We start from the raw sequence: 16,052 nt of genomic DNA on the forward strand, positions 1-16,052 counted from the left end.
AGGGGGGGGAAGGGGAGGAGGAGGAAAAAGAAAAAGGGCTGGGGAGTGGGGAAAGGGAACAGAAGTAGGGAGGAAACAGAACGAAACGATCCACATGGTCAAAAAAATACTCTAAAAAAAAAGTTGTCTTTAGAGTCAGAAAGAAAGGTCGACCAACCTGCGGTGAGAGGCATAGTTTCCCGTGATGTGTCCGCTGCCGTCACAGCCTGGCGTAGGGCAACTGAGCAACGACAACAACAACAACAACAAGGGTAAGTGCTGGAAGGAAATGAATTCAGCCAAGACTTATGTCTGTGCAAAACCAGCTGAGGTTTCCYGGGGTCTGCCCGGGGGATCACCCTGCTCGGAGCTGGCCCCGGCCCAGGGACAAGCCTCCGTCTCCTCTGTCTCCCTACCCACTTCAACCACCACCTCAGCAGCTGTTTGTATGTTTGCATGCAGATAAACTAGATGTTTCCATTCCAGCCTCCTTTCTTTCCTTTTTTGTTCCCAAAAAATCACAACAAGTCTCCGTAAAGAAGAAATTTGTAGCAAAATGTGAAAAAATATTCAGTCGCTTGGTTTGCTTGGTGACAGTGGAAGATTTGAAACAGTCTGCTGGATGGCATGAACAAAGAGTCAAATTTACTGCCTGGGTGTTGCCAGTCCAGATGATATTTTGCAATATTAAAGCTCTGGCTGTTGGAATCAGGTTATTCCCTGAAAGCCTCAGTTTTCAGCTTTCTGAAAAGACTTTTTTCAGCTCTCATAGCTGCAAAGAAAAGATTGAAAATGCTATTCACTCCAGTAGGAAATAAAAGGAACCTCTGGCTCTAGTGCCTTGGGGCTCCTAGATTGAGGACACTCAAACCTGGCTGCATCCCTGACTGATGGCTCAATCTGGCTGCCTTTCATACCCATCCCTCTCCCCTGACTTCCTAAGAGATTACATGGGCAACAGGAAAAGGCATCAGARCTTCATAGTGCCCAGGTATTAAAATCATCCATCTCATGCATGAGCAGGTAAGGTCCTTGGCCAGCATCACCCTACCTGCCCCATGGCCGAGGACAAATGGGAGATAGCAGGTTTGTCCTGGGACACACAGGGAGGCTGGTGCCAGCCTGGCCCAACAGGATGAGACTCTGGAATGGCTTTTCCCTGAGARCTGGTATCTGGCTTTGGTCAGCACAAGGAGCTGCAAAGGCAGCTGTGCGAGTTGAGCACTTGTGAAACACAAGAGATGGAGAATGGGCATGGGACCACGCTGGGCATGTCTGTATCCCCAAAATAAGGAAAGGTAACCCCCATCAATACGTAGTGCACAGGAACCAGATGGTTTTTGGGGATAAGACCGGAAAACTAGCTCATAGTTTGTGCAGTTGGTGGTCTTGGGGATCCTGTTTCTGCTGTTGCTGCCTCTGGTTGTCCCTCTGCATTATGGGACAAGGAGCACATGCAAAGGTTATGGCAAGGAAAATACCCTCAAGTCCCTCTCACGGTCCTAACATCTGCCCAAAAGCAGTGAACCCTGCAACAAGTGCTRGCATGAGGATGTTCGTGTAGTGGTAATATACAGCTATGTGGTACACACTCTTGTACAGGTTGGAAGGCTACAAGACAGTAGAGGTGAGAAGCATCTTCACAGGTATTGCCTTTGGTACCCAGAAAAGGCCCAAGGACTACACTTGGACGTGGAGAATCAAATATACGCAGTGTATAGACAAATATACAATCTGCTCTCGAGTTAACTTCAGTACAGTCACTGGGTCAGAAAGGATCAAGGAGGCTAAATGGAGAAAGAAGACTCAGGGCTGCCCACACCACCATTTATTTCCAGTGATGTTTCCACTTAGAAATTTTTTCTACCTTCATAATACCATTAAAGCACAAAAAGACTTCAGGGCTTTACCTCAGAAATTGCTACTCACATCACCGCTGGATTAAAAAAAAAGCGGGGGGGGGGGAAGCCTTTAGAGCTCTGTGTAAGGCATTAATATGTGTCTTGCTCATTTAGGGAAGATACTGTTCCTGCTCTTATTTGCCCCCATGGATCCCTTCCCTGACTATTTACACAGCTCCCTCAGCCTCCCRCTTGTGTAGCCAAATAATGAGCCAAGTAGTATAAGGTCGGGGAAATGAAGCCCATCAGCTCTTTCTTATTTAACATGCAGAAAGGTAAGATGTACAGGAAAGAGGCTTAAGCACAGCAGATGGSAAAGGAGACCTCCTACCACAACTTCAAAACTGATCCTGACCTCCCTTTAATTCTGAGCCAGATCCAAGCAGCAACATTTGGGTCAGGCTCTAAATATTAACCACTAGGTTGTGGAATCAGCGAGGATAAGGAATGACACCTTATCTTATAGAAAAGTTCTGGGGTCTATTTCTGCCCCCCTCCCCCCCCCAAATTCATGAATGCATAGGTGTGAGCTTCGCTAAGGTCTCTCTCCAAGTTAAAATGCAGCACAACAGCAATCTCACTGTAGCCATAGCGCTCACAGCCATCATTTTATGGTCTCTGCAGTTTCGTGGTGATGGGACTCAGTGCTCTACACTGAATAGCCAACAAGCCCTGCCTTACCAGTGACTTCATGGTCTGTGGTTCAACATCTCCACTGAGAAGGCACTGAGCTCCCTTGAGTCTATTGGCTGCAAAGAACCAACCATGTCTCGTACGTGAAGGGACAGAAAATTGGACAGACTCCCACCACTGTCAGAAGAACTCTTGCAGGAAAACACAAAGGAAAATGAACCTTGCAAAGATGTTTCCATGGCCACTTCCGTGAATCCGAGAGTCCCACAGAAAGTTCTCTTCATCAGGACAGAATTTCAAGAAGGCCATATGGGAATATACTCTGCCTTAATGATCTGAAGTTGTCAGAGGGTGGAAGTTTCTCTTTAAGCTTTCATTTGAAGTGCTCACATGAAATGACACCAGCACAGTAAGAAGCATGGCTAAACTAACTTTTAAAGTGTATTTATTTCTGTCAAATTCCATCTTCTACCTACCTGGCTGTCCTGAGGATTTTGTGCATTTTGGAGAAAAAGACAAGAAGGCAGCACTTACGTGAGCAGTTCTTTCTTGATGTCCTTGGAGAGGAATTTGAGCTTGAAGTTGGTTAAAGTAACTTCCCCTGGGTATTTTCGTTCTTCAAAGTTTTCCTCCGACACTTCTTGCTCGTCAGCTTCCGAGGAGGCAAAAGAATGAGCTGCAGGCTCTGACTGCAAGAAAACAGCCAGAAAAAGTGGATGCAGTGGTGTTCATTGCTGCTGTGATTTCTTTGTTTTATAGGAGAAGAAACACATAAAACAAACCTGTATAGGGACTGGGATTTTCACCTGGGCTTCCCAGGTCTTGTAGGGATAGGGATCGGCGTGACTCCCCTCGTACCCTTCCTTGGCACTGCCTGCCTCCACCTTGCCCTATGGGCCCCTGCGTTGCATTGCTCCCTGTGCCAGGAGCTGCACCCAGGCAAGGAGTAGCGGCTAGATTATYGCACCTTCAAGGTGGCACCTTGTGCTAATGGCACAAGGGGTCGTATCTGCTAACGGCAGATATAAACCATCCCAGGGATCAGCATCAGAAGCACCACTAATGCAAAAGAGTTGAAAGAAYACATAGTGAAGGAAGCACTGTAGGCGCAAAACCATAGAAGTGTGAGATTCTYCCCTGGCAGGAGCACCCCAGTGAGGCCAAGAGCACCTGCCAGCCGGGTGGGGCAATGTTCACCCTCAGGAAGGTTCTGGCTCTGCCTGGTTGTGTGCAGCTGAGTCTGGTAGCACTGAAGCCAAAGCTRACAGTACTTCTCTCCTAGGCTCAAAGGGTAAAGTAGGATGCTTGGGTAAAACAAGACAGCTGTGCAAGCACGCATGGTGTTCAGAACCCCATGAAGTGTTAGCTGAATATCTAAAGTTGTCACTCACCTCTTCTGGCTCCTCTTCCCGCTGACGATTTGGTTTAGTGTAGTCAATGGGTCCATCCCATTCATCCTGGCGGGAGGTCTGGCTGGATTGAGGGGAGGTCATGGTGCTGCTCGTGGCACTGGTGCTGTTTTGGCGCTGGGACACATCTGGGGACTTCATGCTGGGACTACTGCTGCAGCTGCTGCTGCTGGGAAAGGCGCTCTCCCGCTTGCGGTGCTTGTTCATACTCAAGTCCAAAGTCCCATTTTCATCCACCTCAATGTCCATGGACTGAAAGTTTGGAAACAGGCCCAAAGTTAGCCACTGCTAGCAATTCCCTAAAGGGATTTTGACCCTATTTGTCTTTTGCAGTGCAGGGGGCAAGCCATTCAYGTCCTTTCTTCTCTGCAGTCAGTTAGAAGGAACTGAATGGTAAGGGATACTCTTYCATAAATATTTTCAGAAATAATTTCAGAAACAGGCTACACAAACATATGATTGTGCTAAAAGCAACCTAGGAGTTTGACTCCATTGTCTAAACACATCTAGTGACATCTATGATACCCCAGGTCATCCAAGATACCCACTCAAGACTGGGGGTGCAACACAGGACCTCTGGAAAACTGGTGCTCTTCTAAAAAAAATAGCTAGAGGTCAACCTGGACACACAAGGCCATCTCAAACAGCATCAGATATCTACCAGTGAGCAATTAAATCCAGCCCTGAGAATCTACTTGGAAATTATGCTTGTCTCAGATGGGTAATTTGAGCCTTGCTGCGTCTCCACAACTTGCTCATAGCCAAGAATACCTCCCTCAAACAGTGTGTGTCACTCGTGGCATTTTAGGAGTGAAAGGGTTCAATCCCTTCTGCTCACTCTGAGAAGTCTCTGCATTTCCTCTCCATTTGTAGGATCAAAATGAGAGGCACGAAAAAAAAACGAAAGTGTTCCTTGCATGCAAAACTTGAAGTATTAACTCACTATTTTCTACATCAAAATTAACCAGCAGCTCTGCTGCAGATCCGAAGAGCCTGTCCAAGCCGGCTCCTCTCTGTTCTAGCACCAGGGGTCAAGCGCACCCTGAGCATGGACGTGCTGGGCTCACCTTGCTGGGAGCCTCTTGCTGCTTCGTACTGAGATTTTCAGGCATTTCCCAGCAGCGGGTGGAGAGGTTTAAGATGGCAGTGGCAGCCATGTGCGCAGCCTCGGCGTCGTGGGAGTAGTCGAAGCCTGTAGAGGAAGATGAAGTGCTCTTCACGTAACTGCTGGAGGGGCTGTGGCTGGGGGAAGAGGCCTTTGGAAAAGGTTTGGCTGGAATARAAAGAAGAAGGAACAACACAAGGCTAATGTATAACTGGCACAAGTAGCGATCAGACATTAAGTCAGTCTGACACAGCTAACATATTAGCAGTTTCAGTGGCAACCGGTATTTATTACAAATCCATTTATTGCTAGGGATGTGCAACGGTAGCAGTGCTGGCTGCAGCCAGGAACTTGTGCAAAAGTCTCTTGATGTGGAAAGTTAATTCATTAACTGAGCCATCTTCTTCATTAAAACTCTCTCTCACTGGAAGATTTCAAAGGAGAAAGCTTAGAGAAGCTTCCTGGCTCTTCCCATGTTCTCCATATGTTCATAACTTATCCGCAGAACTGACTTAGAGGGAGGTTTCTTGTGTCACATATGAAGACTTGTAATTTAAAAAATTATATTAATAGTAGAACATGGCCAGGAAATATGAGCTTCTGATGATGACACCAGTGAAATATGGATGTTCTGACAGCTGTCATACCATTTAAATATATCTGAATAATAGAAGTTATTACACAGCCGCATGCGATCCCTACGCTGCGCTATTCATTATCACKTATCGTAGCCCAGAGCACCGCGGTGCTGGAGATGCGATGTTCCCTCCACACCTATGAAACAAAAGGGAGTCAGTGAGACTCAGTATTTCTCAGGGTTAATCCCCAAAAAACTTGGCCTTGTCTCGAAACTGGACCCATTTAGAAGGGCCCTGAGGCACGTGGAGTCCCTCGGAAGTCGGTAGCTTCACTGGGCACRGACGGGATCATCTCATCTCACACACATCAGAGGGCTGGGGGCTGTATTCCAGCTGATCAGCAACATCTTCGAATTCTTAATTCGTTTCACTACACCCTTATTTAGGGAAAACTTCCACCCCCTTCAGTGGGAGTCTTGCCCAAGGAAGACACGTAAGGTTTGGCCCGATGTTTGTAAAGCAGCCAGACAACCTTGGTTGGTGTTGCAACAGAGTAAAATGGCTTTATTATTACCATTATGAACTCGAAATATAAGACACTATAAAACGCTAATCTTCTTGAGARCTGCTTTCTTCCTCATTGTGCGCGTATATAATGCATATTGACATTAATGGGAGTTATGCACACACATGCAGGGGAATATAAATCCCCCTGGATGAAGATCTCTTTAAAATAAGTTCTCAGTGAAAGGAACAGATTTGTCTGCTATGATTGGCAATCATATTCATCTTGTCGCTTTGATTAACTCATTGGAGGCTTGCCCAAATGGTTATTCTTGTGTATTACTGCTTGTTTTCAAGTCTGGTTTAATCCATGTCTTTTTGGTGGGGTGTGGGTATTTGCGAACCCAACCTGACAATATCCAGGATCATGAGATGCCAATTTCAATTTCACACTATAGACTCAGCGATGCTTTTCCATTTCATAAGTATTTCTACCACTAATAGACTCGCAATCAGCAAATTAGTAAAATAAGTGATGAGAAAAAATAGAAAGGATTATCCTAGTGGGCCTGCTGGAATTATTTTTGTCAGTACAATTACCCTGAAAATTCTTTGCTAATATTGCAAATAACACAATCTATTCAGCAAGAGAATCACTTGTGCTGAGAAACAAATTACTTTTCCATCAGCCCTAACCCAGGATGACAGTGGCAGTTGTGCTCTCTGGCCTCCATCCAATTTCATTGTCTGATCCTTTACAGATTTAGTACTGTAATAAAGGCAGCTTCCATTGTAGTGCAACAACCGGGATGCTTGCAAGTATGAGCACTTTTTAGAGAGCAGCTGCACCAGGATTAAACAGGATTCTGGAAGTGGGATTAGCCAGGCAGAAAGCCCTCTTGAGGCTGCTGACTTCTGCAAACTGGTTGCCTCAATCTTTTTTTTTTTTTTTTTTTTTTTAGGAAAAAGATTTAAAAGATGTTGGGAGACGAAGGGAGCGGGAACATAACCATGGGTCCTCCCAGTACAGCTGTGCAGCAGACTGTCCTCCCCGCCCTGCCTCCCCCCGAACCCATGCATCTCTTCTCCTGCTCCTGACAGCCCATCCTCTGAGGGTTTATTTAGCCATTTCATTTTCACCTGCACTGTGCTTGCACAGCGCTGTAAACAGTGCAAGATCCCTGGTAAAGAGCAGAGGTGGGTGGCTCGGATATGAAAGAGCTGATAGCTAGATGGTGGTATGATCGATAGGTGGTGGAGCTGGAGAACAGGATACAGCGGAGAAGACAAATGGCTCAAGTTGGTCATATATAAGATAGAGGAGAGAAAAACTATAATCCATTTAGCTAGATGAGAAAAGACAGATCAATAGATATGAACTGCAAAGCAGTGGGGACCAACTGAGGACAACTGTGTAACTTATACCACGTAGAGACATTGCTCAGATTAATGTTCCCACCACTCAGTTCAATTCTTCCCCAAAACTGAAGCCAGAGAGCCTTGAAAAGCATTCTCAGCATAAGACTCAAAATTTGAGCCCATGGCTCAAAATTGGAGCCACAGGCCCCTCTCTGCACCAAAGCCAGCTCTGTGGGACCCGGTTTAGCTCTCCYGTTAGCCCAGACCTACATGCCCAAGAGCCCTACGGCATGCAACACAGGATGAGAAAGGCAGAGAGGATTCAAAACTCAGCCCGTCCCTGCTCCCAACTTACATTTAAAGGCTTTAGGTGAGGTTTCGCTAGTCTGAATCTTTGGGGCAAGCATGCGTTTGCCAAAAACCTGAGCATCAAAACTTGCATAATCGAAGGTGACCTTGGAGTACTTCTCCAGCTCCTTGGCCAAGTTGGCCCGGGGGGTTGCTGGGACCATGTTGGGCCGGTAGCTTCCATACTGAGGGATCTCCAGCTGCTTCACAAAGCACATAGGCCTGTGGATGAGACAACGAGCAACAGTGATTTCTCCTTTTCCTTCTCTTCCCTTCCCCACAAACCGTTCCTTGGGAGGATCCAAACCAGCCCCTGCCTGAGGTGGTGCAGAAATATTAAACCCGAAACAGAGCAGAGCCTTTTCTTGGGCACGTTGCCCTCTCCATCTCCTGGTGCTATCAGGGCAGATTAGCCCAACAGCTGTGCTTGGACACTGTTGTGGAGCTCTGCCACACTCTTCCAGCACTGTGCGGACCCACTGCCGCCAGATGTACGCATGAGCGACAGGGATGGTCTGCAGACGCAGCTGCTCGGGGGGAGTCAGGCGTGATGGGGATGCTTAGCTGCACCTTATCCCCGAGGGGTTGCGGGGGTAGAACAGGAGGAGACAGCCCTTTTGCTCTCCCTAAGTAGATCTGCACCTGAGGTGGGGGTCTTAGATTCCCCCTCTCTTTTTTTCCCTATTTTTTTATTTTTTTAAACCAAACACTGAGGAGTTGGATCTCATACAAAACAATTTTTTTGCAGGCTGCTGTGGCATGGCAGTGCTTTTCCAATGGTCAGAAAGACCTGGGTGTCTCTCTTCTGTGGAGATCCCGGTGCAAAATGGCACACAAAGGAGCGAGGATCCCAGTTTAACTCAAATCTCCACGACAAACTTGCAGTAACAGTGAGCTCAACTCCCTGACTCCCTCTTAAAGATCCACTTCTGCTGGGCTGCCTATCATGAATCAATTTGTTTTGCATATAAATTGTATATAAATGCGATATTGCTATTCTCCTTCCCATGACCTCTTTCCACCAGCTTAGTCCTCAGGGTGGGGGCTCCTTGGAGCATGGACTGTCCTCATGACGCGTTCAGAGCACACTGCACCCGATGTGGGCTCTGCTGCAAATAAATAAGTAATTGCCCTAAACCGCCTCCTTTTCCAAGCACCGAGCTCTCAGCATCAGTGCACTGGGGTGCTCGACACTCCTGGGGAGCAAATAAAGAAATTAAATTAGCCTTTGATGCCTTTGGAGGGGTGCTTTCAGCTGCATTTTGAAGGGTGTGTACYGGGGATTTTATCTTCTTGCTCTCATTGCAGGATAACTACCTGTCTTACAATCCTTCTGTGGCCTCGTGAATCACAGCAGCTACGGGGGCCGGGATCTGTCGGGGATGTTCTCAGCATTAGACAGCCCTTTCTCRCGGGAAGATAGACACGAGCAAAATAAAAAAAAAATAAACGCACGCATTGCAAAAATGAGTGGCAGGTTTCTCTCCTCTGAAGCRCGGAGGTGAAGAAAGCAAGGCGGGCGTACTTAAACGAAACTGCAATCAAGTGATTTATGGGCAGCCTAAATCTCCTCCCCCCCCTCACCAAGCCCACTCTACTTATAATGCTAATATAATAGCCATAATTCTCCAGCAGTTTGCATTGCAGCATGAGTGACACGAGTGCCTTCTGCTGCGCGGGTAAAACCCTTTGGCCTGTAGCCTCAGCATTAATTGATGCTACAGAAGCAATTCATTGTCCTCAATGCCCTCCCTGGGATCATCAATTAAATATCTCCCCACCTTGACCAGACCTATGATCATAATAACAGGACTCAGCAGTATCAGGATACAGCTGGAGCGAGCTGCGCCGGCGTCTCTCGGCAGCCCCGGCTGCCGGGTGGACGGTGGGGCTACACGATACCACGCCGCACTGCTCCTGCCCGCTCACCTGAGTATCCGGTCAGAATTGGAGCTGCTCTTTGAAGGATCGCCAGACTGAGTTTGTTGCTTTTCATGCGATTTGGCTAATTTTTCAGCAGCAGCAATGGGGCACCCAGATAAACTGAGTTAAAAAAAAAAAAAAAAAAAAAAAAAGGAGTGAGGGAGAGAAAGAGAGGGGGAAACTGAGCATGAGGAACTTGCATGAAAATCTTCACTCACTTCAGAGACCCAAATCTGCCCCAGAGCTGCACTGAGCCCCATAAGGAAATCATTTACCTTTCCTTTAAAAATATTTTTTTTATTTTATTTTTAGTTTTGGCAAGCTGCAAAGTAGCCAAACATCAAGTGCCAAATTTCTCAGGGACAAGAGCCCCTGACCATCCTGAACACTTGGAGACAGATCAAACGGGTAGATCCACCAGGCTGAGCTCAGCAAAGGCAGAAGGGGGACGGGCTGGTTTCTCTGAGTGCTTTTAACCGATAAATGGCATTCGTGATTTGTATTTATTCGGCTCTTTTGCTGAGCCAGTTTGCAGGAAGCCATCCAAGGGGTACTGCAGGGAAGCGTTTGCACTTTTGATGTGCGCAGCCTCCAACGTCCACACACCTCGGGRAGGAGGCTATGGGAGACTGGGACCCACCTGCAGGGTCTGCAACCTTCAGAATTACTGACAAGGCACGGTTGGGTGGATTTTTGGTCTATTATGCCATTATCATAAATGCTGCTATTCCCAGCAGGGTTTGGGTCTGAACCTTGGTGCTCCGTGACCCAGCCCTCACTGCCAGCCCCGGTGCCACGCAGCAGCAGCGGGGCTAAATACAAGCTGAACATGCACTTGTCTCTCTTCCTAAACCAAATTGGGCTTCTCAATTGACAGAGCAGACGTTCCCCAATTTTCCTCTAGCAACTATGGCTCTGCTGAAGCACCATCAGCTTGGCGTGTCCCCCGGCTCCCACATGAGCAAGTAGTAACGCATGCCCACCTCGCACCTACAAACCCATCGGCACTCGCAGCTCTGGTGCTTTCCACGTGCCAACTACACAGAAGTGCAAACTATGCTACAATCCTAAGTGCGTGCGTGTATCTCCGTAGCACAAGCTAATCTGGCTCTTTGGAAGCTTTCTTTCTGTGAAAGTAATTTTTAGAAGCACCTTTCCCTCCAACAGCAGCGGTCTTATTTATGGAAAGTGCTGCAGTTTGAGCAAAGTCAGAGCATGGGGTACAATTATGGCTCTCAAAGGGCAAAGTTGCTCCTGGCTGTATCTGGGTTGAGATCCTACAATGAGGGGACCTAAAATCGTGGGCATCACGGAGTAATTTCAGGCTAACTATCATGGAAATCCCTAAAAATCCCCTGAAGTGCCACACCACCAGCCATAATTCACTGCCGCTTTGGTCTCGCTTTCCCATATTACATTTTGCCTTCGGTCATCCCTACTTTGCTCATCCGAGCTGCACCATTCCTCAGTGCAAGGGCCCCTAYGCTGGGTAAAATCGATGGGGTTTTGGCTGTCCACCCTGCCGCTACCCTCGCYCTGCCGTTACGGAGAGGCCCTCGGAGCAGGTACCTGCGGTGCGTGTTGCGGTTGCTGTTCACGTGGCCCTGTCCAGTGCAGCCAGGCGTGGGGCATTTCAACACGTTCTCGTGCATGGCCAAGACTTCGGAGCGAGAAGCGGGAGGGAAGAAAAAACAACTCGATAAAAAACAGAGCAGGGGGGGAAAAAAGACAAAATCATCAAGTCTTGTACGTTGGCTTCCTAGAAATCAGGGAATGTGAAACGCTGTAATTAGAATTTGCCTGCACAGAGCAAAAAAAAAAAAAAAAAAAAAGATTTACAAGGCAGCACCGCTCAGGTCAGCGCTAGATTAGCATCTCTGCGCACAGCCTGGGTTTTCTCCTTGTCTGCTGATTGCAATCCGGTTCCCCCATCCAGCCCCTCCCTCACACCATCGTTTTGGAGCCAGGCCTACCAATTTCAGGTAGTTTTAAGTGATTGAAGTTGTATCTCTGCTTTTATCCTTAGGACTAGTCTTTGTTTGATTTTTTTTTTTAATTTTAATCTTCAGGATTATTGCTTCCTGCAGCTCTGACCTTAAAAGTAAAGAAAATAATTTGATTTGCAAGCCTTTCTAAAGCACACAGCTTGTGTTATTTATTTATTTTCCTCGCATTCAAGCTTGTGTGAAGATAACTGTACTTTCTCCTTGTTTCCTGCCGTTCTGTGTTTATGGTAGGTCTGCAACCTTTGAAATTACTGATAAGGAAGGATTGCGTGCTTTTTTGGTCTATTATGCCATTATCATAAACATACAACATTGATTTTTATGTATATGTGCAGAGAAAGCTATTTAGGATGCTGGTAGAGAAGTAGAAATGAAATCTCTCTTTATATATATATATTTATATATATGTTATATATAAAATCTGTTATGATGATGATGAATATTTTCCGTGGAATCGATGAACCTCAGTATAATACTTTGTGAATTTTACAGGGACAAAAGCTTAGGAAGAGAACCAGTGATCGTGAGCATCCTGAGCAACTCCTTTCATTTGCTGTATGGCAATGCCAGCATCATATTCGGGCAGAAAAGAATGATCTCCTCTTCTTCCCAGCATGCTATCTCAAGTAGGGAAAAATATAAGAAATTCAGTGAAAGATAGGGACCGCTCAGAACACCACAGGGCCTGGGCAGTAATTTTTAAAGCACCTCTTTGAATTTCAGAGAAGGGACCTCACTCTCCACAGGATGGTGCTAAAAATCTTTAAGCAAGGTATGACTTTTGATTAATCTCCATAGCATTTCCCCTAAAGATCACGACCACTTGGGTGCATAGAAGCATCCTGGAACTGTCTGAAGTGCTCAAAGGGCACATTGGCCTTGAGGTGGCCTTGCCACCCGTTTGGTGGGAATATTCCCCTTGGAAATACAGCTTCAAACTAATTTCGGCAGCCTCTGGGTCTGCCACCTAGGCACCCCAGCTTTGTACTCACTCTCCGGAGGGATCCTGTCTTTGTGCGGGCAGCCGGACAGGCTGCGATGGTGAGGGTAGAGTCCTGTGACGTGGCCGGTCCCATCGCAGCCGGGAGTTGGACAYTTGATTTCTCGTTTCTCGGGTCTTGCAGGATCTGGGGGTTTTAGGGGAAGGGAAGTGGAAGGAGATTTGGAGAGGAAGAAAGCAGAAAGGGTTAAGAATGCCTTGGACAAAAATGTCTGTGGACATTTCCAAAGGCCTCTCCAGGCAAACAGGGGGAAATGGTTAACTTTTGGGTTTGGAGCTTATTTTCTGAAGATGAAATTACTACCGTTAGCAATTCCAAAAAACAAATTAGGAAAGCAATTTTAGCAAACAGTGAGGCTAGGAGTGACTACAAGCAACCAGGTCATTGGCATGTACCACTCCTGCCATGGCCATAGCACCGAGCTGCCCCACAAGGTCAATGCTCAGCAGCCCTTAGGCATGGGCTGATGTTTTCAATGCCAGCAAGGGAATTCAGCCAGCAATTCCCCTGCTGAGGCATATGGGACACTATCATTATCTGCATTCACCGCTGATCTGCAGGGTGTCCCCATCTCTGCGGACATTGAGGCCACGGGGCTAAATTCCCTCCATGGGCTGTGAAAACCCCCAGCAGCCTACTTTCCATGGAGTGCTTAGCAGAGAAGGTCATCTCTTTCCCTGGGGATGGAAGGAAGGAGACACGTGGAGGCCTGTCCTCATACCCCACCTTTGCCATAGTAGCTCTTGCGGATGCTGTCTAGTGGTTTGCTCTGTTTCTCATCCACCTGGAAGTGCTTCACGTGTTCTCCAGGCAGCCGGCTGGGCTCCCTCACAATCTTCACCTGCTCAGCCTTCAGCGCAATGGCTTGTTCCAGCAGCCCCAGGTTTCCCCTCGTCATCATGTCGTACATCTCTGACTCGTCGGTCACCGCTGATTTCTGGGAGCGCGCGTCGTCATCTTTGTCATCATCCGACCGGACCTCCACGATGACTGAGTACTCGGGCTTTGGGCTGAACTGCCCTTCACAGTGGCTTTTCTGGGTGTCCTGAGAAGCATGAGGAGTCTCTTCACAGATCACTTCAGGAGCCATCTCCTCCTCCTCTTCATCCTCCTCTTCCTCTTCATCCTCCTCCTCCTCCTCCTCCTCTTCCTCTTCATCTTCATCCTCCTCATCATCTTCATCATCCTCCTCCTCTGCTTCAGCTTGCATGCCCTTTTGTAGCTTGCAGGACTCCTCACAGCTTGCATTGTCCCGATGCTCCGGACACAATTCGCTGCTGCGTTCGCTGGTGACCTCAATGACCTCCTCCGCGTCTTCCGTCTGGATGATGATTTCCTTATCACACTCCTCCTCCGCTAACTCCTCACCAGCATCTTCATGGACCAGGTGTACAACGTTAGAYGGTGGCTTGGAGACCTGCAGCTCTGCTTCAGGCAGCTGCCCCTCTATCGCAAGGGTTTCTTCTGCTATTTGGCCTAGGTTTAGGAGAGAGTTGGCTATTATTTCTTGATAGCTGCTGTAGTTGGCCTTGCTGGGCCCAGATGTACTTGTTCCTGTATTTTGTCCGTAATGGGTTGATTTTCCTGGGCTTCTCTCTGAGGTGGGAGGAGCGAAAGAAGGACAATAAAAATAAATAAATAAAAAAGAGAAAAACAATAAATAAATAAATAAATAAATAAATAATATGAACTCATAAACATTTCTTTGTCATGCTGTAACACCCTGGAGCAGCCTAATTTATTGTATTTGGGAATGGCAGGTAAAAAGGGAATTTCCACGTGAGAGCTACTCGCAGCGCTCAGTCCCACGCTGCCTCCTGGCCCCCTGCCCACGAGGACCCATCTGGCACCTCGCTGCCGTCGCCTTGCTGCAGCCCAGGGGTGCCGGTGCTCCACAGASCAGTGCGGTGCCACTCCGTGCTCCCGGATCAGGCAGCAACAAGTYGGAGAGCGGCAGGACCCGGCCAAGGGAGACTGCTCCCGCAGGTGGAGGAGCCAGCCAGAGGCCACCTTGGGTGCCGACGCAAGACCCCATGCTGCCATCCCCTCGCCACTGGGGTCACATGCAGAGCTCCTGTCACACTTCCCCTGCTTCTCTCCCCAAAGAGCATCACTGGCAGAAAAGCTCTCATTTTTAAGACATTGGGGATGATCTGGGAACATCCCAGCCCAGCCTAGGCAGAGCTTTTCTGTTGTGCTCCCACTGAACACAGTAATTGAAGAACCCATCCCGTACATAATTCAGAGGAGCTATAATTCCTGGTTATTAACACTCGCTGCCCTTTACTCATCTGCAGAATACAGCTCTGCAATCAATAATGATAAAGCACCTTCTGCAGGCTCGGGGCTGCGGGTCTCCTCCTGCTCCACCGTCTCTGCCTCTTCCTCCTCCAGCGTCCCCTCCGACTCATCAGAGCCAGACTCCTCCTTCGCCTCTGTCTCCTCACTGCCGTCGCTGTCAACRTTGTAGCCTTCATCCAAGGCCAGCTTGAGCGGATGGGATTTTCTCTTTGACACCAGATGTTCGGCCTCTGCATCCTGAAGTTTCCTCTTCTTTGCTAGAGGGCAGCTTTGTAAACTGCAGATGGGATCAAGGAGCAGAGAGGAGGCATTGCCACGTGAAAAGGCAAGTCTACAGCACGGAAGCAGCTCAATCAGTTTGACAAAGGGGGATAAATATGCAAATATTAGAAAGGCAAACAGTAGCCCAGATTTTTAGATGTTTTAACTCATCACAGCCAGAATATCTGGTTTAGGACTTTAACTTTGCACAGCTTCTGATGCTAGCTTTGCTCAGAGATCAGAGTAAGCTTGCCAGACTCACTGCAGCAGTTTGGCCCACCAGCACTTAGYGTCCAAAGAACAGCAGGAGCAGTGGCTCCCCGCGCTGCAGCTGCCGACGGTCACCAGTGCTACACAAAAGCCGGCAGGCGATGAAGAACCAGCCCCAGGGCACATTTACCTATTGGCACCAGCTACTCGGGTTTCACTGTTACGGGCTGTGAYGAAATAAATCGTTAGTGCTGGCACGAAGTCTCAGGCAGCTCACATGCACTCATTTCTGCTCCCCAGCTGCAGGGGCAGCGAGCAGATGACAATCTCTGTCTGAAGATGCTTCCGTTAACTCCAGGCACTGAGCGAGGTACCTAGTCTGGGCTGTCCATCAAGGCCAACGTTAGCCTGATGAAGCAGATCCCCGAGGATCCCTTATTATCAGTTGATCGAGAGATAGAGAGGGGCTCCTCAGGAGAGGGACTGGGAGACAAGTTAGGTTCTTGTTCTGGAGCAGCCTCCAAGGAGCCAGTC

At 47.9% G+C, this 16,052-nt stretch overlaps 1 protein-coding gene across 1 annotated transcript in view; it reads right to left on the reverse strand.

Annotated features, from left to right (window-relative positions):
- The window catches only part of MYT1 (myelin transcription factor 1), a 62,079-nt gene that overhangs the window by 14,866 nt on the left and 31,161 nt on the right, over positions 1-16,052 (reverse strand). The window contains exons 6-15 of the mRNA XM_085314274.1: positions 15,077-15,324; positions 13,473-14,342; positions 12,738-12,872; positions 11,309-11,399; positions 9,746-9,859; positions 7,824-8,038; positions 4,990-5,195; positions 3,905-4,174; positions 3,048-3,202; positions 158-220 (exon numbers count right to left, since the gene is read on the reverse strand). Of these exons, the coding sequence (XP_085170400.1) occupies positions 158-220; positions 3,048-3,202; positions 3,905-4,174; positions 4,990-5,195; positions 7,824-8,038; positions 9,746-9,859; positions 11,309-11,399; positions 12,738-12,872; positions 13,473-14,342; positions 15,077-15,324 (2,367 nt within the window). The remainder of the gene's footprint in view (positions 1-157; positions 221-3,047; positions 3,203-3,904; positions 4,175-4,989; positions 5,196-7,823; positions 8,039-9,745; positions 9,860-11,308; positions 11,400-12,737; positions 12,873-13,472; positions 14,343-15,076; positions 15,325-16,052) is intronic.

This window comes from Rhea americana, unplaced genomic scaffold (assembly GCF_003343005.1).
Source record: "Rhea americana isolate MKP2758 unplaced genomic scaffold, rheAme1 scaffold_4, whole genome shotgun sequence".
In the NCBI taxonomy this organism is placed as follows: domain Eukaryota; kingdom Metazoa; phylum Chordata; class Aves; order Rheiformes; family Rheidae; genus Rhea; species Rhea americana.